We start from the raw sequence: 25,764 nt of genomic DNA on the forward strand, positions 1-25,764 counted from the left end.
GTAGATGAATAATTAGACTCCATAAGACATAGAAGCTTGACGTTGCTCATAAAAAAAAAGTGTTTTAATTTTCTCAAATCTTTGACTCTGAGAAGCCTTTTCAGCCTCTCATTATATAACAAGACTGGGCAGGCTTCCTTTTTTTTTTTTTTTTTTTTTTTTTTGCCATTGACATCTTCCAAGGAAAATGCTGCATGATATGATTTTCAAGGCTAATTTGCCTTATTGTCTTAAGCAGTGTCTCTTACTACAAATTAGCCTCCTGTACCTCTGTGAGCTAGAGAGGCTCCTTCAAAATTCCTAACAGGCAGCCTGGTGGAGAGATGGGAGGGAAAGGAAGGGAGGGAGGAAGGGCGGGAGGAAGGGAGGGAGAGAGGTAGAGGGTGCCTGTCTGCTTCGTACATGTGGTACAGCCTGGGAGATCAGAACGCTAACAGAACAGGCAGTGTAATTACATGTTCCTTGTAAGTATGTTAGCCCCACGGGGAACTAAGCTGGCCAGTCCACTTGGAGAGGGAAAGTAGATTTAAGGATGATGGAGGGGTCATTGCATAACTGACTTATTACTCGGTGGTGATGAGGGCATTTGCTGATCTCCAGTAACTGCCTGGTGCTTTTGGTCAGGCTCGGCTCTCTCACTCCCAGATACTTGATTTTTGCAAAAGGGACACACCTTTCTGCAGGAAGAGAAGATACTGACCAGATTGTAAGCGGTAGGTAGTGACATTCAGCATGTTTATGCAGCAGAATTGCTGAGAGATTGTGGGGTGGGAGTTTGGGGGGGGGGGGCTGGTGGTAGTGGTGGTGATCGGGTTGGTTGATTTATCTGCAATAGGGAATATGTTTTATTTTAATTATGAGTTAAGAGTTGCTGCTGCCTAGGCTAAGGTATCAGTTAAAAATTCTGTGTTCCCAGCTTTCATATTTGTGTTTGATGTGGTTTCTGTGCTCATGCAGCTTGGTGAAGCTAGGGAGGGCTCACCTTTAAATAACCTGCAGCTTCCTATTTTCGTTCTTGTTTTTTCTTTTTTTTAAATCCTTAAGCACTGTTCCCACCCTTTCTTCCCAATATCCGCCTGACCGCCCCCCCGCCCTCCGCCCCATATGAAATGTGGCCTGTCTTCATTCTGAGCCTTTTGCGCCCTGAGTCTGGATTTCTGGCTGGTTTGCTGTAGGTATTTGTGGATGCTTCGCAGTCACCCAGGGCCCAGGCAAACTGACTGTGCATGGGAATCGGAGACCATGGCTGTGCAGCTGGTGCCCGACTCTGCTCTCAGCCTGCTGATGGTGAGTGCTCCGGGAGGAGGTGGGGCCCGGGCAGCGCCCAGCTCCAGCCTTACCCTCCCGCACCGTGGGCTGCCGCTGCAGTGCTGCAGACATGCTAAAAATCGCTCCGCTTTATCCCGCAGGCTTGTTGCAAATGATTTCTTGGGTGAGAGCATCAGCCATGACAAAGCACTCTCAGGGAAGAGAAGCCCTAGATTTGCCATTTTAGAAACTTGTTGCTTAATGCTATTTTGAGAGAGATGCTTGCAAACAGGTGCTAAGAGCCCCTGGAAATAGATTCCCACCGACGCCTCCCCCTGGCTCCTCAGCATCCTTCCCCCTCCCTCCCCTCCCCTCCCCTCCCCCGCTGCCTTTTGCATCTAAGTTGAGGTGATCCTGTTTGTTGATTTGTTTTTCTGTCATCTCATAGCAACTGTGGAATTTTTTTTTGCCCGCGGAACAATTGAATAGGATCTTCTTTCTAGGTGCCCACGTGTTTACTCCGATTTCCCCGGGGAAGTGGCCAAGGAGGTTGTCTGTGGCCTTTTTAACATTGGGACTGCAGAGCCACCTCCCAACTGTGACTGCGGGGGAGACTCTGGCAGGCCTTGTCCAGGCCCTTGCCCGCGTGTAGACCACTGACCTCCTTTAAGCCTCTCTGTGATTTCCATCATGTTAAGAAGGCCTCCGCTCTTAGCCTGTCTAAGCAATACAGGGACAGTGGCGTCACCTTGTTTTAACCTGATTGACTTCGGGCTAGCTCTAGATTCAAGTTTGCTTTCGCTGTGTGTTGCCCCCCTTCTCCTCGCTGACTAGCTCACATGCCAGGGTAATGCTGACGGAAATAGCCCGCATCAGGCTCCGCGTGTGAATGTTTCTAATAGTTACACAGGAGATTTTTACGGACAAAGCATAAGTGCTTCTGCTGAGTATATTGATCTGTGTTTTCTGACTGAGAGGGGGAAATACAGCTTTGTGAGGCCTGATGAGTTTGTTAAGAGCACTTGGAAGAGGAGCCAGTGGGGAGCCTGCCTCTTGAGCAATGAGCTGGGTCAAGTTAAGAGGGACGGAGATCATGGTTCTTTTTCGCCTCAAATGTCGTATCGGCCCCAGAGCCATTTGAAACGCCTGGGATCTTCTGCTGACTTCCAATGCCACTGCAAGAGAAGTAGTCAAAAGAATTAAAGTTGTTTTCTGGAGAAATTACCCTGGTCTCCTCTCCCTTCCTTATACTTATATTGTCCAATGATGCTGTATCCAATGATACTGACCATTGATATGTCCAGTGGTCACATACGTGGATGGTTAGGGTCTGAGGATTTCTGACTGTGGCAGGTGACACAGTGGCAGTGTCTCTGAGGACCAAGAGACTCTGGGAAACCGGGGTCTGAGTCATGTGCAAAAAAATAAGGGCACATAGGCTCCTGTTCAGGTAGGCGTGTGCGTATAATCTTGTATTGCTTGACAGAAATAAATCTTGCATTATGTTAAAATAGGGAAGAAATGTGTTCTTAACAATCAGCTGTAGGGAGAGCTGGGCCTGTTTGCCTCCACATTTCTGTCCTGATTTCTTCTCCATGTTTCTGAGCGTACGGGAGTGCACCTGTTTTACTGGGAGCCCTAAGGAAAAATCCCCTCGGCATGCTGGTCCAGCTGCTTCTGAGACATACGCACTGAGGTTCCGTTCCTGGTGCTCCCAAATATTACGGTTGCTGTCCGGGAGGTCTCCGTGGCTCAGACTTTATCCTCTGTGTCAGCGGCCTCTGCCCTCAGATCTCTCCCTAGTGCTCACCTCCTGCCCAGATTAAAGGATTACATGTGTGTCTCCCTCAGAAGCCGGGGGAAGTGGCTCTTGACATCACAATGGGGCATTAGATTAGAGAACCTTGGAGCACCATGTGTAACCATAGTCAGGGTGTGTTTTCCTGTTCACAACCGGTTCAGGGGGAATTTTCCCCTATGGACTTTGTTCCTTTTTTCATTGTTAAGAAGAAACCTCAACATAATTGCTTCCCAACTATTGCAGGATGAGTCTCAAAATGTATATAAGCAAGTCACTGAGGAAGAGAGGAGGAAAGGAGGCCATTTAGCAGAGTTGCTTTGGCTGTGAGTTCTGGAAGGAAGCTGTAAACATTATTATTTGTTAGCTACTCAAGCAGCCAATCAATTCTCAGTATTTATGGAGTGCCTCTGCTAACTGAGGAGGGTAGCATAGTATAAAGGCCAGAGCTCATAAGCACCCCGTCTGGGGGGAGGTCAATATCAGATGGCTTGATGGGAGTTCTGCCCTTTCGTGGTATCGAGTCATTGGGCTGCAGGGAACCAGCGGGGAGGGGGGGGAGCGACTGGCCACACCCCTTGGTTTTGGATAAGGACACAGTCAGAGGTTATACTCGGTGTAGACTCGACATGATTCAGGGCAGAATACATTTATTTGGTTCTGCAAAGTGGCACCAGATCTGGAATTGGAGAGCCCTACGTTCTGTTCCCAGCTGTTCCCCACTCCCTGGGCGGTCCTGGATATGTCGCTTCCTTTTTCTGTGCCTTAGTTGCGTCATTTGCTTTCTGAGGGGGTCATGGTCCTCTGTAGGGTCCCTTTAAGCTCTGTTAAACATAACATAAGACCTCTAGGAATAGCGTCTAGAATAGAGGTCCTTGACGGGCAACTGTAACGCTTTATTCAGCATTATGTCTTAGTTGTACCCTAGGATATGGGCAGTGCTGCTTTTAGATGGTAGAATTTGTTCCCAACCATATGGCTTTTATGCCAGAAGTGTTTTGTGTTATTTACTGGAAGGGGTGATCATTTGCATTTGTTCACACTCTGTTGTCTGGAGACCTACCCCCCACGGGAGCCTGATTTATTCTGCCGGACTAGAGCAGGTGACCTTTGAAAAGTACCAAAGGTGACTTGTCCAAGCTGGTGCTGGGCTTAGAGCCTCTGGAAGGGGTCCTGGGTTGTAAGCATGTGCTGACTGCCTTGAGGTGAGTGCATTTCACTGATTCTTTCAATGAAGAGTTAGTATTGGGGGGGGGGGGTGGTGATGATCATCTATGCCACACGGAGGTCCTCAAACAACGAAGGGTGGACTCAGACAGAGGACAGATACTGGTGGTGAAGACACATGCCATTGAAAAGCCCACCTCCTTCATTTTTGCAGAAATTTTGGGAAGCAAGAAAAGACACTGTTGGGAGCCTCCAGCAGGATGTCACTAATTATAGAGCAGGAAGCTCTTGGCTATGTGTCATTTGCTGAAATCACATGAGTTTGGGGAACCCTTTAAAGGCTGGAATGCGCTAGGGCCAAAGATTTGTTGATCATTTCTCTAATGACAGCGTAGAGACGGATAGCCATGGGGCTACAGAGGTGGTATTAGGATATTTTGGCTCTTAGATTCTGAAAGCTCAGATTACAATATTTTAATGTAAGTTAGCTAGCGAGGCTATAGTGCAAATTACGATTTTCTGCAAAGCATCTTCACCTGTATTATCTCACTTAATCCCTTCAACAATCCTAGTTTTAAGACAAACTTATTTGGTAATCAGAATTTGAGAAACTGTCAATGGTCCCACGACTGAAAGTGATGGGGCAAAGTCTCACGATCAGGGTCCTCTGACTCTCAAGCCAGGGCTGACTTGGATGTCATGTCAAAGGTCGAGAACTTCACCACCAGGATCTTCTAACGCTTTGGATTTAGCCCATCAAGGGCACCTCGTATCTGAGCCATTCTGCGTTTTTCACATTTTAAGGCGAGTAGTTCTATCGTCTTGTTTATCTGCATTCTTTTCCATATTGCAATTTAAAATAAAAGGTGATACCATACATCTGGCTCAAGACATCTGCTTTGACTCTAGCACAAAAAAATATTTTTATATCCATAAGAGATTTTCCACGTTTTTGAGGTTCCATTTTCTTGCACATTGTTTGTAAGAAAATTGCCAAAAGTCAAGTTTTTGTAATAGGAAAATTAAATATGCAAAAACTTCAATTCGTAAGTCAGAGAAATTAGTGGGTGACTATTCTCAGTGAATGAAAGATGTGAATTAGATTATCTTGAAGAGTCTTTGTATTTCTAAAAATTTGATTTCAGATTTCTGGGATTCTCTTGAACAGACTAGCTCTCTGGTCTGTTTGAATAGATTCTAGCTGATAACCTGCTCTTGTAAAACTTCATCTCTCTAGTTCATTTCATTTTATTATGGATTCGTCTTTCCTCAGATAGTTTCCTCCTTTGGAAATTTTCTTTTTTAATTACCCAACCAATATTTGCTGAGTATCTACTCTGTACAGGGAGAATACAAGCCAGTCCGTGGCTTTAGTGAACTTAAAAATTAATTGAAAAGATGTACCACTGACTATTAGAACGGGAAAACTGGTTTAAGTTTAAGTAACATGTTGAAGAATAGAGGAGGGTAAATCTGAGGTGAGAAGACTGAATGAATTAGGGTAGAGTCCAGGCTGTTGGGAGATAGAAAGTAGACTGGTTAGGACAGAGTTCCTAGAGGTGACAAAGGCTTTGGTGGCCAGAAAGGCAGGTTAGGGGTATGACCAAGGTCCTAGTTCTATAACTATAACATAATTTTCCTCTGAATTTGACCTGTGACAAGTCTCTATTTGGAATCTCTAATAGACCATGGATTTTCTGGGGCACCTGGGTGGCTCAGTCGATTAAGTGTCAACTCTTGGTTTCGGCTCAGGTCAGGATCTCATGGTTTGTGAGAGTGAGCGCCGCATTGGGTTCTGTGTGGATAGCATGGAGCCTGCTGGGATTCCCACTCTCCCTCTCTCTCTCTCTGCACCTTCCCTGCTAGTGCCCCCTCTCTCAAAATAAATAAGTAAACTTAAAAAACAAAAAAAAGACCGTGGATTTTCTCCAGATTGCGAAAGGCAAAAAGCATAGGATAAAATTAAAGCCTGTCCTAAGAAATCTTGCTCTTGAGTAATAATAATAATCCTTTTAATTTTCTTTCTTTTTTTTTTTAATTTTTTTTAACCTTTATTTATTTTTGAGACAGAGAGAGACAGAGCATGAACAGGGGAGGGGCAGAGAGAGAGGGAGACACAGAATCTGAAACAGGCTCCAGGCTCTGAGCTGTCAGCACAGAGCCCGACGCGGGGCTCGAACTCACGGACTGTGAGATCCTGACCTGAGCCGAAGTTGGACGCTTAACCGACCAAGCCACCCGGCGCCCCTCCTGTTAATTTTCAAAGTGCTTTTGTGCCTGTTGTCAGGACAGGTACTGTATCTTTCTATTATATGGTAAAACTAAGATCCAGAGACGCTAAACAGCTTGCCCAAGAAGACTTGGCTAATTGTGATGGTTTCCATAACGTTTAACCAATACATTTGAAAAGGTAATTTGACCCCTTTATAGAAATTTAAAGAATAATAGTTACGTGGTAAGAGAGCATAGTCACCTGAAGCACTGTGCACAGAGTGGGGCCATGTAAGCTTGGGGCCCAGGGCAGGGGTCCTAGATATTCAGGTCTATAGTGGGTAGTGTTCTTAGTGTCATTTATCTTTCTGGTTTATTTAAAGTAGGCTGATTGTGGGGGAGCCTGGGTCGCTCAGTCAGTTAAGCGTCCGACGTCACCTCAGGTCATGATCTCACGGTTCGTGGGTTTGAACCCTGTGTCGGGCTTTGTCGAGCTGACAGCTCAGAGCCTGGAGCCTGCTTCAGATTCTGTGTCTCCCTCTCTCTGACCCTCCTCTGCTCACTCTGTCTCTCTCTGTCAAAAATAAATAAGCATTTAAAAAATGAAAATAAAATAGGATGATTATCAAAATATCCCTAGAAAATGTTTCTGTAACATTATATCTAAGTCAGTAGCTAAAATCCTTCTTAAACCCAATTATCCACCTTCTAAAATGGAATTTCCTAATGGGTATGTTTGAAATCTTGACACTAATAATTTTTGTAGTTAGTGTTTAGTGTACAGATTTCTCTCTCTCAGAGGGTGAAATTTAAAATCAATGAGTCATACTGCCTCTCTCAGATAAGTTTTTGCTGACCATATTTTTTATTTCATTTTATGTCTTTCTGGTTGTAAGGGACAGAGTTCACTCACACCAGCATTAAGAAAGAAGGGAAACGTATTGACTGATGAAACGTACTGACTCGTTCCAAGGAGTGAAGTGGTTCCAGGAAAAGCTGGACTGAGGACTTTGGGTGACAGAGTCCAGACCCTGTTTCTCTGTTTCTCTCTATGTCTTTCTAATCTAGCAAAGATTCTACTTTGCTCTGTGTTAACTTTAGGCTCTAGCAGATTCTTTCTCTCAGCAGCTCCGGGATAACTTGTTCACAGAGCTGGTGGGCCCAGATAAATAAGTGGGACTTTCCTTATGAGGTCATTTCTCAACATCCATTAGGCCCTGTTGGGTAATAGGTTTTGCCCCTGGCCAATCACTGGTTCTCTGACCAAGCGTGTTGGCGTCTGTGTCTAGACCTGTGGGGAGAAAGGAGTTGGGTCACTTGACTGATAAGTTCACCTGAATCACATGGAGTGAGAATGGCAGGTTCCAGAAGGAGAAGAGCTCTTTTACTAGGAAGGAGGAAGGGGTACTACCAAGGTAAAAACAATACGTACTCATTACAGTGGTCTTTGCAACGTGTGTATCATTATAAGACTCCTATAAAACCAGTCGGGGGTCGGGGAGGGCGTGGGTAAAGCATCAGTGAACCCTAAATCATTGGTTCAGTTTTCCTCAAAAATGAATATAAGTAGAAAAGCCCAATTGTCTAAATAGTTTATGCTTGTTTGAAAAGGTCTCACCATCTGTAAAATGGGATAATAGTAGCTACCATGTAATACTTGGGATAATTCAATGAGATATACAGGTAAAGTACTTAGCATTGTTCCTGGATCAAAGTAAATACACAGTAAGTATTAGCAGTTGTTTCTTTACATTAAAATGATATGGAACTACCATCCCCCCAAACTCATCTCACTGGACTCCTGCATGAGCCAGAGTCCATCTAAAAGAAGTTGCCCAAGCCTGTCTGCATTCCAGTTTCTGAAATCAGGGACCACGTTGGACAACCAGCCAGTTGTTTTGGAAAACAGATGGACCTAGGATCAGGTGAACTGCTCCTGTCATGAGCAAATTTAAATTTGCATTCCTGTCTTGAATAACTAACAAAATTTTCTTACCCTCTAAGGGAAGATGACTAAAATATGGGCTGCAATATGTTCTCTCTGGCAAATGCAAAATGCATGCCATCCAGGCTTGCTATACATGATTGGGTGGCTATTAGTGGATCTCTGCTAAAAATTAATTGTGTGGCTGCTTTGCAAAGTTTAATAGTCATTTGGAGACCATATGTTACTGGTGCAGGTAGCAGTATTTCACTGAATTCCATGCCAAAATGTGAAGTCACATGGAACATATGGTATTTTGGCCTGGTCATAATCAAAGGTCCTGGAAACGTGATTGACTGAAACCATGGGGTACATACAGAGTTAGAAGACTAAATTCCAGTGTCAAGGTAACATTGGCCTATAGTAATGAGTGCTTTTTATAACCCTGGATATTGAAATTTTAATCTCACTTTCCAGACCTGGAGAAGCACTTTCCTGAGCCATAGATCCAGTCCCACTCCCCAAGCAATGTCATGCATGCCCATGGTTTTAACTCTTGTCTGTACATTCATGACCTTCTAATCATGGCTTTGGCTCAGGCCTTGCTCCCAAGTTTCTCATGACTGCCAATCCAGATGCTTATCAGATTGACCCTCCTGTTTGTCCCATGGGTGCCTCAAATTCACTTCACCCTAAAGAGGAACGGTGACCTTCCTCCTGGTCTACATGTCTTACTTCCATTGGTGGTAGGACCATTTTGCCTGTCATCCCAGAATTCATTGTTGACTCCTCCTTCTCCCTCATCTACCTTGTTCAGTTATCTCCAGGTTCTTTTGCCTCTGCTCCCTCATTTCTCTGTGATCTGGCCCCTCCTCCCTTATCCCTCCCACTGACTGTCAAGTTTATAATCTCACCCACCTGGGTCTCTGTTTCTACTCTCTTTTCACTATGTCTAATCTTCTGTACATACATTTTCCGGAGTGATATTTATAAAATGATTCTGATTTCTCTAGTAATTAGACCTAGGATTTTCTTCTAAAATGAAGGTCTAAAATCCTCTGATTATACTTGATTATACCTGGAATAAAGCTCAAGCTTTTTATTTTTTAATTGAGGTAAAATTGGTATATAACAATATAGAAGTTTCAGATATACAACAATACAACTTGATGTCCGTATGCACTACAAAGTGGTCAAGCTTTATAACAAACCACATTAGTTACTTCAAGCTCCAACCTCTGCCTCCCTGTCCAATCTCACTCCCACTGTTCCCGCCACCACCCCTCAGAATTGGTGCCCTGGCCGTGTTGGGCTCTTCCTGCTCCCCATAAATAACATGCTGGCTCAAGCCTGTGCACCTGTGAGTGTGCTCTTTCCACTACTTGGACTATGGCTCTTTCTACCTTCCTCACTTTTTCTTGTACTTCATTTATATTTATATTTTCTATCATTTCACTTATTGATAACACTGCCATATGATATTTGACTTTTGTATCTGTTTTCCTTAACAGAGTAAGAGTACAATTTCTCATCCATTCATCCAACAAATATTTATTGAGTGCCTACTGTCTTTTGGACACTATTTTAACATGAGGGATACGGTGAAGTGAACAAGACAGACAAGGTTTTTGTTGTCCTTGAGCTTACCCAGGGAGAGGTTAAAAAAATAAATACATTGAAAATACATAGAAATATCAGGGAGTGATAATTGCTCTAGAGCACATTGAAAGTGATGGTGGGGAAACCGTGGTTGGGGGATAGCTTTAGAGTGGGTTATCAAGGGAGCCTTCTGAGGAAGCTAAAAGGTGATTGGCAAGAAGAAGGCAGTGGTGGAAAGTTGTGGGCAAGGCATTCCAATCAAGGTAAAAGCCATAGAACCTGAAGGAATTTATCTGGTCCCAACACCTTGCACTGTTCTCCATATATTCAGTGAATTAAAGTATTGATCCATCACTTCTGGCAGTTTAGCACAGGACCAGGCTTTGGGGAGGAAGTTGAGGTGAGGAAAACACACGAGTCTTGTTCCAGAGCTTCTATATCACAAAGAAATACAATTACAGAATACGTTGAGGTAACACCTCACAACCTCGTGAGAGGAAATGGTCCCACCTTATGGGCCACAGTACCAACAGTGCGTGGGAAGGAATTCAGAGAAGTGGTCTGGGAGGGGTAGGGGAGGGCGACCTAGAGATCTAGTTATGACAGGGTCTGTGGAGGAAGAGGACATCAGGCCATTTTGAAGGATGCAGTTTTTTTCCCCCTTTATTGAGATATGATTGACATATACATCGTGTAAATTTAAGGTGTACAGCATATTGATGTGTTACACTGATATATTGCATTATGATTACCACTTAGCATTAGCTAACACCTCCATCAAGCACATACTTATCATTTTTTTTGTTGTGCTAAGAAAATCTAAAATCTCTCTCAGCAACTTTCAAGTGTATAATACAGCGTCATTAGCTATAGTCACCATGCTGTATATTAGATCTCCAGAACTTACTCATCTTCCAACTATAAGTTTGTACTTTTACCAGTAATCTCCATTTACCCCACCCCCAGCCCCTGATAACTGATACTGTACTATTTTCTGTAGGTTTAGCTTTTAAGACTCCACATTTAAGTGATGCCATACTGTATTTGTCTTTCTCTGTCTGGCTTACTTCACTTAGGGTAATGCTCTCAAGATTCATCCCAGTTGTCATAAATGGCAGAAATTCCTTCTTCCTTGTGGCTGAATAATATTCCAGTGTGCGTGTGTGTGTGTGTGTGTGTGTGTGTATCACATCTGCTTTATCCATTCATCCATACACGGAAAGTTAGATTGCCTCGGTCAACCAATGTCTTAGGTAGGTTGTTGTGGTTAGCCAATGTCTTGGTTATTGTGACTAATGCAGCAACGAACATGAGGATATAGATACCTCTTAGAGATCCTGTTTTCATTTGCTTCAGATAAATTCTTAGAGGTGAGATTGGGGCGTGTTTCTTTTTGATGAGGGAGAGAAGGGACGGAGTATCTTTCTGGGAAAAGAAAAAAGGGATCAGGGAGATTCAGGAGGAGAGGATTATGAACCACTGTGGTAGATGATAGAGATCCCATGAGGGCTGAGGTAGGGGTGGGGAGGAGGGACTGGTAGGAGAGGATTTGCCTTGTGGAGGCGGAGGAGGAAAGCTTTTGGAGCACGTTGGGACCAGATGGGCGAAGACACTGCAGATGCTCCCATGAGCACCTGTATTGGAGCCACAGGCATTTAGGGGCCTGTCTGTGTTCTCGCATGGGGACTGACTTAGCCGGTGTAAGGGTTGGGAAGTTTAATTTGGTGGTGGTATGTAGGGGAGACAGGGGGGAGAACACCTATTTAGAATCACATGCTTGGGGGCGCCTGGGTGGCTCAGCTGGTTAAGCGTCCAACTTCAGCTCAAGTCATGATCTCACAGTTCATGAGTTTGAGTCCTGCATTGGGCTCTCTGCTCTCAGCACAGAGCCCACTTTGGATCCTCTGTCTCTCTCTCTCTCTCTCTCTCTCTCTCTCTCTCTCTCTCTCTCTCTCAAAAATAAATAAACATTAAAAATATCAAATGCATGAACTCTGGTGGAGAGTGAAGAGGCAGCATGGTGGTGGCTATGGGAAAAGTGGAACATGGATGAGTTCAAGGGACATTCTGAAGGCAGCATCATCAGGACCATAGGATAGATGGATGGTGGGACCCACGCACAGGGAGCAGTCAGCCAGGACTACAGAGTGTTGGATCTGGAGCTTCACGGAGTGGTGCCAGGAACAACTTCAGAGCCAGAAATACATTTGCAGAAGAAAAGGGCTGCACTTAGCTTAGGACCACCCAGTTGAAGGTGTGGAGGAAATAATGGGATTTCCCAGCAGAGATGGCTGATGGGCAGTTGGATATCGTAGGCACTTAGGTCAGTGATTCGATTCAGAGAGGCAGATCTGGGAATGAGACTAGAAGCACAGGAATCCAGAAGAAAGATCGTAGAGGGAAAAGATCAGAAAGCCACAGTTGGGCAGGGGGAGATTTAGAAGCCATGATCAGAAAAAGTTCATATTATCTTGTGATACAGGCCACATTTGTACCAGGTCAGTGTTACCTTGACTTTGGCATTAATTTTCCTCACATTAAATGTACCACGTGGTCTAATTGAAGCAACCTCAGAACTTTTTTAAGTTTGTGTATTTTGAGAGAAAGAGAGAAAGTATTAGCACCAGAGGGGCAGAGCGAGAATCCCAAGCAAGCCCCTCACTGCCAGTACAAAACCCGATGCAGGGCTTGAACTCACAAACCACGAGATTATGACCTGAGCCGAAATCAAGAGTCGGATGCTTAACTGACTGAGCCACCCAAGCGAAGCAGCCTCAGAATATACTAGATGCGGGTTAAATGCAGTACCATTAGATGACTGCTTCTCCCAGATTGCTGTAGGGCACAGGTGAGCTGAGATTGTGCACATGCCCACTGTCACCACCCCTATGATGCAACTAGACGTATCGCGCGTGTGTGTGTTCTGCTCACTACTTACTGCTACGTAGCAACTACTCCACATTCTGTGACTTAAAACAACCATTCTGTTATGCTCACCAATTCTGTGGGTCACGAGTTCCAACAGGTGGCCGTGGTAATGGCTTATTTTTGCTCTATAATGTCTGGAGCCTCACCTGGGATGAGTGAAAGTCTGGGGTGACTCAACAGCTAAAGTCTGAAATCTCCCGGAGGCATCTCCATTCACTTGTCTGGCACTGGGTGTTGCCATCCGCTGGACCGCAGCTGGTTTTTTGACCACAGCATTCTTGTAGGAAAACTCCACATGACCTGAGTTTCCTCACAACATGGCTGCTTCAAGGTCGCTGGACTGTTTATGTGTAGCTCAGGGCCTCAAATTGAGCATCTGAGCTCACAAGGCGGAAATGTATCACGTTTTGTGAGCTAGCCTCGGAAGTCACATGGACTCACTTCCGCTGCATTTTTTTGGTTACAAACAAGTCACTGAGGCTGCATTGGAAGGGAGAGGATATAGACTCCACCTCTTGGTGAAAGGGAGTTAACATGGTTTGTGACATGTTTAAAACGACCACAACGAGCATTCATTCTATGCAATTTAATTTCACGGTCTTTGAGGGTCTTAATTACTCACAACTTGGCTATGGAATTTTGCTCAGAGGGAGCATTCCATAACTATTGATGGAATATTACGTTGGTATCAGAAGTCCATTAAAAATTTTTTTTTCCTACTGGCAGAAAGTTACCTTTGAGTTTTTAGATGTTTATCCAAACTCTAAGCATTTAGAGAGTAACACACGTTTAGCATTTCTCTGTTATGCCTTCAAAGAATTCCCAGAGAAGGTATGAATCAGGAACATCTTCATCTGCCTTCTCTATGACCTCCAAAGTTCTCTGATTTTGTCCCCACTGATGATTGGGACTAATCATAGTAGTAGTTCCCATAGTGTTGCCTCTTTTCCATGCTTAGTGTTTGAACTCATAATTTGTTTTGTATCTTTATTGCCCATGTGTCAAAGCAAAAGGAGGGACATAGCTTGGTATTAGGACTGAAGTGCTTTCTTTTCTCATGAGGAGTGTGAACATAATTGAGCTGTAATGAACATAGCTGAGGCCATTTTATAGGGATTAATGACAAGGAGAATGTGTTCATGGCCCGAGGCTTAGTCTTCGGTCATTAACCTAGTTGGTCATTAATATTGTCTGGGAATGCTTTATGTTAGGCCATTACAACTACGCCATATGCTGCTGGAATTGGGAACATGAACATTACCTGTATCAAGTGTTATTTGTTTCCTCTCCATTCCCCACGATTACTGAACAAGGCAGCCTTTTTAATACACACTCTAAAGGCATGAAGTACCAAGGACAGAACAAATTTGAAGCTTCCCTTCCCTCCTCTCCCCTCTTCTTCTTTTTAAAAAAAAATCATTAACGGAGGACTACAATCAGAGAGACATTATGGTGAGCACTGAGGATCTGTGGGCATATGTGGAAATACCACCTGGTCATTGATCTCAAGAACTTTAGAGTGTAATTGGAAAGTCCATTAGAAAAACAATTCCAATGTAGTGAGATAAATGTTATGACAAAGAAATCATCAATGTGCTGTGGAGTTGAAGAGCATAGAACAAGAACCACCACGCGGCACTGATGTTTCAGGTGAGTTTTGAAGGATTAGAGGTGGATAGGTGGATGATGGTGGTGGGGAGTCCCAGGTCCGGGAAAGAGCCTACACAAAGGCAAATGGAAGAGTTGCATGTTCCAACAACTATGTAACATTTTTGAATGAGGAAGGCAAAAGGGAATGGAGGAGAAGAGGCAAAAATCCTGGCTAGGGGTAGACACAAACTATTTTCTGAATAAATGATAAGGAGTTTGGACTTGACCATAAATTTTACTAATAGGCATCGATGATTTGAAGCAAAAAATGACACATTCGGAGTTGAGATGTGGAAATACCACTCTAGAGGTAATACGGAGAATGGATTCAAAGAAGGGATGACCTGAGGAGAGGAAACCGGGTAGGAAGATACGGAGGTCGGCCAGGCCAGCAGTAACGTGGGCTTGAAGTAGTGGTGAGCCAATGGGAGTAGAGAAAAAGGCAGGGATGAGCAGTTCAAGTGGGAGACAGAGGTGGGTGGTTTGTAATGACTCCCATAATAAGTAAAATGCCTGCTCAAACAGGCTTTATTTAAGATAGGGAAATTCTTTAGTTCATACTGAGTCCAGAGAGGAAGCCAATTCTAGGATCTGCCTCTGGTCCCACATTCACCCTCAGTCCCCTTAAGTCTTTTGGCTCTGTTCTTATCTGTGGGCTATGTCTTCAGGATGGCTTCCCTCACGTGGTCACAAGTTCACTGCCATTGGCAACTTCCTTGTTCAAGCCTGGGGGGGAGAGAAGAGTCTTTCCTTAAAACAGGAACCATGATTTCTTCCTTTATTTTTGAATGGGTCAACTCAGGTCATCTCCATAGGAAAGTCAAGCACTTACTGGCTTAAGCATGAGATCTTGAACTAGTCATTAGCCAAGAGGCATGGAATCACCGTGCTTCGCTTGATGTATCTGCATCTACCACTGAAGCTTGAAATTGGGTCAATTCTTACTACCCCACATAAGAAGGAAGGAAGAAGGGAGTGTGGTTGCTGCACAGACAACCTACATTATCTACAACTGGAGCACAGAAGAGGGCACTCAACCCACTCAGGACAATGGGAAGATGAGGGAGGTCGTTATGTAGATGATAGGTTTCTTTAGAGCGGCAACTGTGTCTCATTCACCATTGATTCTTTAGCTCTTAGCTCAGTGCCTGGCACATAGCAAGTGCTCAGTAAGCATTTGTTGAATGAGTAAAGCCTCCAAGAAGTGGTATCTGAGCTTGAAGATGCAGATCAGGTGACAAAGTAGAGAAAGGGTTTCAGGCAGAGGTCAAAGTATCAGCAAACGTAAAGGACCATGCAATTGCATGATACATTTCAGAAAAGTCAACGAGTTGAGATGCAATAGCAACTAAAATCCAAGACAGGGACAGGCAGAGGCCAAGGTTGGAGAGGTTAGGAAGGACTATACTCTTGCTGAGGAGCTTGAGCCATATCCTATAGATACTGGAAGGTATCTGAACAGTTTTGGGCAAGAGAATGAAATAATCATGCTGTGTTTGTATAGATCACTCTGCCAATGATGTGTAGAAAATGGCTGTAGGAATATGAGTAAGAAATGATGAGGTGAGATCATCAGCTGATGAGATTTTAATTTGGCAGGTGACGCAGGGCAGGAGTCAAGGATGACCTCAGATCTTTATGTTGGGAAAGGAAGCAGGTGGCAGTCACAGGGGAAAAACAGATTTAAAAGCAATAATGATAACTTCATTTTGGACAGTTTCATCTCAGGGGCCTGTGAAAACTTCTAGTAGAGGTGTTTAGCCATGGTTGGATGTATGTATGTGAAGTTGGGGGAGATTTCTGGACTGGACATACATATTCAGAGTCATTAGTATGCAGACAACAGAATAAGGGTGAAGGCCACCAGGGGGAGTGTAGACCAGGTGAGGCCATGAGTCATGGATGAGGCAATGGAAGGATAGGGAATGGAAAGAAAGCCCATGAACGAGGCAAAGAAAGTCAGAGAGGTGGAAGGAGGTCCAGGAATGTATACTATCTTGAATGACAAGAGAGCAGAGAATTTCAAGAAAGAGGAACGATGATCCTGACTCCCAGAAAAATTAAAGGAGTGAAAAGCTGAAAAATCCTCATTAGATTTGCCAGTCAGGGGGGCAGCAGTGACCTTCTGGTGAGATGCCTCATAAATGTGGTAAAATCAGGAGCCAGGTTGCAGTGAACGAAGGCAGAATAGGAGGTGAGCAAGTAAAACAGAGAGGAGAACATAGGAAAGCAGGAAAGCAGACATCGGGTAGTAGCCGGAGGAGGGGTAGGGAGCAAGGAAGATGTCTGGGAGATGGGGAAAGCAGGAGCATTGTTAGAGACTCAAGGAAACACGCTCAGAGAGATCGGAAGGTGAGCACTAGGAGGGGGTGGGAGGGAATGTTGGCCATGCTTCCCCTGCTGGTTCCAAGATGGCTGCCCCAATTCTAAGCTTCACGTCCTTCACTCCTGTGTCCAAAAGCAGAAAGAAACGGAGCAGTAAAGAAAGCTCTCCTTTGTCTCTGTGTTTCTATCAAGGAGGAAAATTTCTCCCAGAAGCTCCCCAGAACACATCCCATTATTTTTAACTGGCCAGAACAGAGTGACTTACATGACATGTTACTGATAGGTTTACTCGGCACCCGCCCGCCCCCCCCCCCCCCCCCCCCCCGACAACCCCTCTCTAGAAAGTCTCCTAAACTGTAGAGGCGGGGGGGTCTCAGGACTGCGTTTCCCAACCTCGCTGCATGTGACTCAGCTCCTACCAAGCAAGCTCACCAGCACCAGATCGGGGAAGGAGAGGCGACTGATGTGAAGTGGCAGTTGTAGATCAAACGTGCTTGCAAGCAAGGTGACACAGTGTTGAGGTTCTCGGGGATGAGCTTTGGCGGAGCTGCTGGCGTTCAGGCTCCAGGGTCAGAGGCGGCGGCTCAGTGACGCCATAGGTTTCGGCTGTAATGGCCTCTGGGTGCACTTCAACATTCACCTTGGTCTGTGGGGAATGGAACCCCTTTCTACTTAGGCTGTATTCGGGTGGGTTTTGTTGTCTGCAACAAAGAACCCTGAAAAACACACGAGATCACCCCGGCTGTAAGGGAGGCTAGGGAAGAGAGCGGCTGTCGTTTTTAGGCTCTTGCAGTAGAGAAGGTGGCTCAGGGTTAATGGCTGCTGTGTAGTGACCCGAAAGAAATGTGCTAACAGTAAGCGTGGATGTAGATGAGTTTGTAAGGAATTCGATAGACTAGCTGAATGTTTGGTTTGGTACATGAGGTTTTTAGGGGCATACCAAAATATTTAAAATATAACTGTCATTCTCTCAAAGTGACCTATGTGAACGAGACATTAGTACAAAGGCTAAACCTTTTCACCCTCCTGTCGTTGCTGACAATAGCCTCTGAAACCCCAGTCAGGCTACCAGTCCAAATCCAACGATGACAGCTGGGACACAGAATCCGCGGAACAACAGGGAAGGGAGGAGGGAAGGAATAACCATTGTGTCTTTTTAATAAATACCAGAATCTCAATCATGGGTAATTTTTTTTAAGTTTATTTATTTTGAGAGACAGAGAATGCAGGAGGCGGGGAGAGAGAGACAGAGAGAGACAGAGAGAGAGAGAGAGAGGGAGAGAGAATCCCAGGCTGGCTCTGCATTGTAAATGCGGAGCCCAATGAGGGGCTTGAACTCACGGGCCATGGGAGAGTGACCTGAGCCAAAACCGAGAATCAGATGCTTAACTGACTGAGCCACCCAGGTGCCTCCCCAATCATGGTTGTTTGAACAAACCGGCAATATGGCGAAGATGTTTTTGAAGCTCTTGGTAGATACCTAGCCGTGCGATTTTTCATTCCCAATCCTTCCGACCACTAACACCATTTTATTTGCAAATTAATTTTTGTGGCTGGTTTTTAAAAATAGAGATACTTTTACATGTTATAAATGTATGTGCTACCCTAGTTCCTTACTCCTTCAGACTCTCGTGTATCCTTCCAGAAATTCTGTATGTATCTGCACCATCCTTCCTTGTCAATCCCTGTAGTGCTACCTCATCCTTTTTAAAGGTTGTACAATATTATATTGTCTGAACGACTCATAATTGGTTAATCAATCTTGCACTGATGAACATGAGGCTATTTTCAGTGTTCTGTATTTACAAACAGCCCTGCAGTGATCATCCACGTGCCTCCATCGTTTTGTAGATGGCTTGAGTATACCGTACATAGGATCTATCCCTAGGTAGAGAGTGCTCTATCAAGAGGATGCCATTTACGATTTTTACAGATACTGTTGTATTACTGTCTCCAAAAAGCCATGTTGTAAATTTGCTTTTAAAAATTCTTCTTCCTTTGGGGTGCCTGGGTGGCTCAGTCAGTTAAGCGTCCGACTTGGTCTCATGTCATGATCTCGCAGTTCGTGGGTTTGAGCCCCGCGTCGGGCTCTGTGCTGACGGCTCAGATCCTGGAGCCTGCTTCGGATTCTGTGTCTCCCTCTCTCTCTGCCCCTCCCCTGCTCATGCTCTGTCTCTCTCTGTCTCAAAAATACATAAAACATTAAAAAAAAATCTACTTCCGAAGCTCTAGGAATATAAGAACCAATTCTTATCTGCTGGTAGGGAATAGAAGGATTGGAGGCAAAGTAAACTATTCTCTAAAGGGTATTTAGAGTCTTACTGTATAAACAATTGCAGCATTAAATGTCTGCAAAATTCAAGTGGCAAATGAGCAGTGAATATCAATTACGCATCTGCTGCATTTCAAAGGCAGATGGCCTTTTAATTTTATATTCCAAGAATTATACCCAAATTTCATTCCCTTCTTCAGATTGCTCCCCCCTCTTTTATTTACTTGCAGTGAGAAAATGGTTTATTGCGCTTCTCACATATTACATTACTTTTGACGTAAAGCACAAAGAAACCAACTTGTGCGTTTACTAAGTAGACATCTGAGGTTGGGATTTAAACCCAGTTTGTATATATTGAGTCCTCATAATTGTCTAACGCTAAGGAGTGCCGTCTAAGAAAACCGTCCCTACTTTCAACGACCTTACAGTCAGATGGAGAAATCAACCTATAAAACTTGAATGGTTAAAGGCCAAATAAAAAAGGAGTATCTAAGTGCTCCGCTGTATAATTGACCTATTCTTTTATGGCAATACAAAACCCCCAGCATGAGAGCTGTCAGGGATTCTAAGAAACGTGGGTGTTGGCTTGGTTTTGAGGGGCAGGAGGGAGAAATAGAAAAGCAGGGGGCAGTTTAAGGTGCCACCATGAACAAATGGAAGTAGGTAAGAACTGGCAGAGGGAGAGCCTGTGGGGGAGACACCTGAAGCAAGGTTGGGTGGAGGGGGTGGGGCCACGTGACAAAGGGCCATGCCTGGTGGGAAGAGTATAGGAAATAGTGGAAAATGAGCGTGATGTACAGGAAGGAACATTTGCGGGGAGGAAGACAGGTAGTGAGTATACGCCGAAGAGCTCTGTAGAATTAAAAGGGCTCATGCTCCATGGGCTCTCACATTGGAGGTGAACCCTTCTCAGTGTCCCACATGTAAAACGCCATCTTTCTTATGTTCCCAAGTTTTGGGAATTTATTTAAGTTTGCCCAGTCTTGTGAGCATAAGACAGCTATTTTCCAGGACCTGGACAGATACTCAAGAAACATTTCTTCATGGGCAGTGATAGGAGGAAGGGATTGGAGTTGGAGCGTAGGTGGGGAGCCCAGACAGTATTTCAGGTGCCATTGTAGCAATGCACTGACGGGGACGGAGCTCAGAAATTTCAAAGCCAGTAAGCACCAGTCTTGGTGATCATGAAGAGGGTGAGGGATGAGTCTGTTAAACAGTGCAATAAATATTAGTGGGGGGTCTGCCGTGTTCACACCCCATGCTGGGTGCTATAGGGGAGGAAAAAGCTGATAAGAGATCTCCTTCATTCAGTACAGGGTGGGCAAGTTGAGTGCAAGAAAGGATGAGGCCACATAAGGTGAGAGGCCAGGACAGGTATGAACAAAATGCTGCAGAGGTTCAAAAAGGAAGCATCCTGGCTTGTCGGGGGACTCAGGTTGACATCCGAGGACATGTTGGAGTTCAGCTTGCAGGCTGGAGGAAGAGGGGCTGGGGAGGGGGTGTCCCACCGAGAGATGAGCCAGAGCAAAAGGAAGGATGTGGTCACATCACTGGCAAGAGGAATCTATCATTCGGGGACGCTAGATACATGGAGTACAGGGAAAGGTAGGAAATCAGGCCAGAAATCAGTCTTTGAATTCTGGGCTGGAGAGTTTGTTTCAGTAAGACATGAACATTTGAATTTGAGTGTCTGAATTTGTAACACATCACAATCTACTACAGATTCGTGAGCAAGGGAGTTTTACCAGGGTGAGAAGATGGTAGTGAGCCAGTCAGTGGGGAAATGATCACGACGGTTCTGAAAGATAGAAGTAACCTGCGTAGTGAAAGCAGGGTAACCTCTGTTGGGTATGGAACTGGAAAGAAAGGCCAGGGTGGTTGGACTTTTGAATGCCCACCCAGCAATACTCTAAGGACAGTAGATTGTACCCTGCTTTGGAGGTTCTCAGACCTTGAGACGACCTGAGAACCCCGTTGGGTGTTTGTTTAAAATTCAATTTTCAGGGCCTTAACCTCTGAGATTCTAATTCTCTGGATCTGGTGTGGCTCCAGAAATGTGAGATTTTTAGAAACCACTCCAGATGATTGTGTTTTGGGTAGCCCAAGAATCACATACATTGAGAAATTCTCTGTACCCTAACGTGCTTATCTGTGAACTGGCTGTGGTTTGAATATAGGTTGGCTAAAGCACTTTTTTTTTTAAGGAAGAAGGGAATGGAAGAAAAGGCAGGTGTCAGGGGGGAATAATACTGAGTCCTTGAATAGCTCCTCAGGTACATAAAAAGTGCGCATCGGCTGAATGCGTTTTTGCCATTCTTCCAGATGTTAGCTGTGAGAGGACGTCTTCTAGGATAATTGATCTAAGGTCATATTTTCAGTTTATGTGAAAACAATTTATCTGGTTTCTTGAATCCCACACTGATCTTGTCAGTATCCTCTAATTAAGGGGTGGTGGTCTCTTGTCCCTATCTACTGGAATGGCACCGATATTTCGTAACAGTGGTGGCAGTGGTCATGAACACACTTCCCATCAGCACTTGAACGTTTTCAAAGAGTCTGCTCGTTGTTCAACCTGAAAATCAACTTAAAAGAAGAACAGTCACTCCTCAAACATGAAAGATACGTGCAGAGAGAGAGAACCTTTGAATTTAAAAAAAGAGGTAGCAATTTCATATAAAAGCTGAGCTACATTTCCTCCTCAATCTGCTCCTGCATAATTTTATCCTACTTCCTAATTATGGTAACAGAACAAGAAACATCCAGACTGCTGTTCACATTCTCACTACTTTCCTCAAGGAAAAAAAAAAACAAAAAACAAAAAAAACCCACAGTATCTATGCCAGAGAAAGGGAAACAAAGACAGGATGTAAATTTTCTTTGTGTGAGTTATCCTTGGCACATTTCTCTCCTTTCTCTTCCTAAAGTCATTTAAAAGACTGACACTCACGTCCAATTAAAGGGATTTGGATGAGAAACTTGGAGTTTACAGTCGGTTCCAATCAATAGTTCAATTTGTCCATCAATAGACTTTGAAATGCTCTTCAAAAATAGTTGCATTTAACCGTGGCTGAATGATTAGAAAACGAAATTTCATTGAGCAAGATCTCTTTTGTTTGAAAGACTGAGCTTCAGAGCCCTGAAAAATCATTTTTTTCCCTTTATTATTTGTGTCCAAGTCTGTCGATTGGCCAAGGAGAAATTGTCGGATGCATCTTAGATACTCTCTAACACAGGTTTTGCCACTGACTTTCAGCATGTGTTTTGTAAAGAATCCTGTATAGAGAAGTGAGGAATAGGAGTCAGGACTCCCATGAAGAGCTAGGAACCAGAATTAGAGTTAGTTGTAAGATGCAGTTGTGGGCCAATATGTCTTTCTTACCCAGACAGTATGCTCCTAAGTTAAGGCTCCATGAGGACTAATTCTTTATGTTCTCTGGAGTTTGGGAAGGCAAATAAAAGTTGCTAAACAAAAAATGTCCGTGGGATTTCTCCCATATGATCTCCTCATTTTTGAAAGAACCTCTGTAAAGTCACTGGTCCCTGCCACACAAGTTGTCACTCTGGGAAGGGATCACTTTTGTTTGTTCCCTTTGGGTTTTCTTCTCAAGTTATCAATGTAGATGGAACAGGGCAGAGAGGTGTTTTCTCACCTCCACAGGAAGGACAAAGGGTGGGGTGTTTAGTTCTGGCTCTGGAAGGTATGGAGTTAGAAGGAGAAGAAACAGAGGATTAGCATTTGTTCTTGAAGGTAGATCTCAAAAGCACTGTGTAAATGACCCTAGTGACCACCTCAAGCCAGAACAAATGGAAGGTGTCTTATACTCATGTTCTTTTACTTTCCATGGCTCATTTTTGGGGAGAATGATTTCTCATTGGGGGCCATTTTCCTCGATGGGTATATTAGTTCAGGCTGTCATCATAAAGTATCACAGACTTTGGGGGCTTGGCCGACAGAAATTTATCATTCACACTTCTGGAAGCTCAAAGTCCAAGATCAAAGTGCCAGGCAGTTGGGTTTCTGGTGAGAACTTTGTTCCTGGCTTGCAGATGGTGACTTCTCACTGTGTTGTCCTCACATGGCCGGGAGAGAGTAAGAAGGCTCTTGGAGTCTCCTCTTCTTATACTAATCCCATCAGATTAGGGGCCCACCCTTCCAACCTCATTTCACCTTAATAACTTCCATGGAAGCCCCATCTTCAGAGATAGTCGCTTTGGGGGTTAGGGTCTTGACATATAAATTGGGGAGACATAAGCATTCCCTCCCTAACAACTGGTTAACATAGCCATGCAAGGCCCAACCCCTTTCTGATGTGTTGATTTTTCATCTTTGTAGAATTGTCTCTGATTCATTGTTGGATTCAAATTTGTAGTTTTTTTTTTTAAAGGACATTTTGTTTCTACTGACAAATGGATGCAACTGTGGTCTTTTTTTTTTTTTTTAATTTTTAATGTTTGTGTGTTTTTGAGAGACAGAGTATGAGTGGGGGAGGGGCAGAGAGAGAGGAAGACACAGAATCTGAAGCAGGCTCCAGGCTCCGAGCTGTCAGCACAGAGCCTGACGCGGAGCTCAAACTCACAAACCGTGAGATCATGTCCTGAGCTGAAGTCAGACAGTTAACTCACGGAGCCACCCAGGTGCTCTGCAAATGTGTTTTTTAAATGTTTATTTATTTATTTTTGAGAGACACTGTGTGTGAACGGGGGAGGGGCAGAGAGAGAGAGAGAGAGAGGGAGAGGGAGAGAAAGAGAGAATCCCAAGCAGGCTCTGTGATGTCAGCTCACAGCCCAACATGGGACTCAATCCCACAAACCTCGAGATGGTTGACCTGAGCTAAAATCAAGAGTCAGATGCTCAACAGACTGAGCCATCCAGGGACCTTATGGATGCACATATTTTATCAAAGTGAAATGTTAGAAGTCAGAAACTAACAAAGAAAATCAATAAACCATGTTAATGGCTAATAAGTGTTAATGAGTTTGTACCTAATAAAACCATTTTACCTCTTACCAACACAATCACATTTAAGCTGTTTTGTTTTTTCCTGGCTCCTGCCTTAGTCATAGGAGTAGGGTCTTATTAGAAGTTAAAAATGTTTTCTTCAAAGGGTTATGATTTTGCTAAATGTTGGCCACTCTCCCTGGTTCCCCTACCCTTCTCCATCCTATGCCCCCACCTACACACCCTGAAATTGCTTTGGGTTCAGAGTTTCACATGTATAATGTACATGACTTTTGAATTATGGATAAATCATTTTGCCTTTTCAAGAGCTGGAGAAATTGAAAATAAAAATTTTAACCAGTGGACCTTAAGCCAGGCAAGACTATTGAATGTTTACCGAGTTGTTACCTCTATATTGCTTGTTTTTTGTAACCTGTGCATTCCCCTGTAGGGGCTTAGGTTCAAGTTAGGGATTTATATTAAAAATACTAGAACAGACTCCCTTAACTCTTTTCCATGGAGAAAACGAGCAGATGCCTCTGATCCTGTGTACCCCCATTTTGAAATTCGGAATTGGTTGGGTATTAGCATTGCCTGCTATTATAATGGCCATAACCTTGAAAGGTAATGTTGGATCTTTCTGATTTCGTCTCCATTTACTCAACTGTTTGCTACATTAGAAGCATTAACTGATTACTATTTCTGTCTCCCAGTTAGAGCAGCCACTGGGTTTCACTTGGGTAAACGTTTGCTTTTTTCCCACAAGGATAGCTCAGTGTCGGGAGCAGATATTTTCCGCCTTCTTTCCCTCTTTTTCATTTTGAACTTGGCTCATTTTAATTTTCACTCTCCTGCTTTAAAACGTGCATTTAATTCCCATCAGGAAAAACCTTTATGTGTCTCATGTAACAGTTAACTTTCCACAGTCTCATTCTCTGTGTAACGGTTACAAACCAGATATTTATGAAGGTATAGCTAAGCACCAAAGGGAACCCAGCAGAGAGAACATCTGGCATTCAAGATTCCATGATTACTAAATGTATTACCTTATTACTAGGATTAAACTCTATGAAGACGTTTCCTTGGCATGAGGTGTATGTGAATTCTGATACATGCTACATTGTTATACTCGGGCCATAAATAGTTGTAATAGGTCAAGGTACAAACTTTATTACTTAAATATGCAAACTGCTTTGCTATTTTGCAGCAATTTCCAGGGTGCAGTGTGCTACCTTGGAGTATTTTACTATTAGAGGTAAGTGGGACATATGAATCTCCTTCAGACACATGCATATTTTGGGGAAATGTAAACAATGGAACCTGGTTGATTGATGAAAGAAAAAGAATAGACTCTTCTTCGCTTTTTTTCACACCAACCAAGACTAGCCAGGTGCTGTGTTTAAGTATTTGTAGCTGAAGGAGATACAATATTGCCTTCATTGATTTGAGTTCTCCCAGAAACAGCCCCTGAGGCAAGGTCGGGAGGGCAGGTTGTTTATTTAGGAGGCAATTTGAGGAAATGACTTGCAGGGAAGCTGGGAAAGAAGGCAGGGAAGGAAAGGCAGCCGGAAAGGGAGGCATCCTCAAACCAGTTTCCACAATAGGCATCTGCCACTCAGTGGGGAAACTCTTGGAGGCAGTGTGGAGGGCACTTTAGAATTATCCCAAGGCTGGGAGAGGCAGCTGGGGGTATTGATCTCCTA

At 44.0% G+C, this 25,764-nt stretch overlaps 1 protein-coding gene and 1 long non-coding RNA gene across 3 annotated transcripts in view; one reads left to right on the plus strand and one right to left on the minus strand.

The window, feature by feature from the left end:
• The first annotated feature begins 449 nt into the window (after window positions 1-449).
• Window positions 450-25,764, plus strand: part of FRMD4A (FERM domain containing 4A) — a 607,025-nt gene continuing 581,710 nt past the window's right edge. Inside the window, exons 1-2 of one of the 2 annotated variants that reach the window (XM_053895512.1) lie at window positions 450-464; window positions 1,176-1,287. In XM_053895512.1, coding sequence (XP_053751487.1) covers window positions 1,186-1,287 — 102 coding nt within the window. In that variant the 5' untranslated portion in view covers window positions 450-464; window positions 1,176-1,185. Of the gene's footprint in view, window positions 714-1,175; window positions 1,288-25,764 lie in introns of both variants that reach the window. The other variant, XM_053895513.1, reaches the window with a different exon arrangement.
• Window positions 2,180-3,093, minus strand: LOC109273705 (uncharacterized). Its single transcript, XR_002083204.2, has 2 exons — window positions 2,538-3,093; window positions 2,180-2,423 (listed from the first exon to the last, which is right to left on the minus strand). It is a non-coding gene; the product is annotated as an uncharacterized LOC109273705 (long non-coding RNA).

This window comes from Panthera pardus, unplaced genomic scaffold, assembly GCF_024362965.1.
Source record: "Panthera pardus isolate Hobbes unplaced genomic scaffold, ASM2436296v1 HiC_scaffold_6, whole genome shotgun sequence".
In the NCBI taxonomy this organism is placed as follows: domain Eukaryota; kingdom Metazoa; phylum Chordata; class Mammalia; order Carnivora; family Felidae; genus Panthera; species Panthera pardus.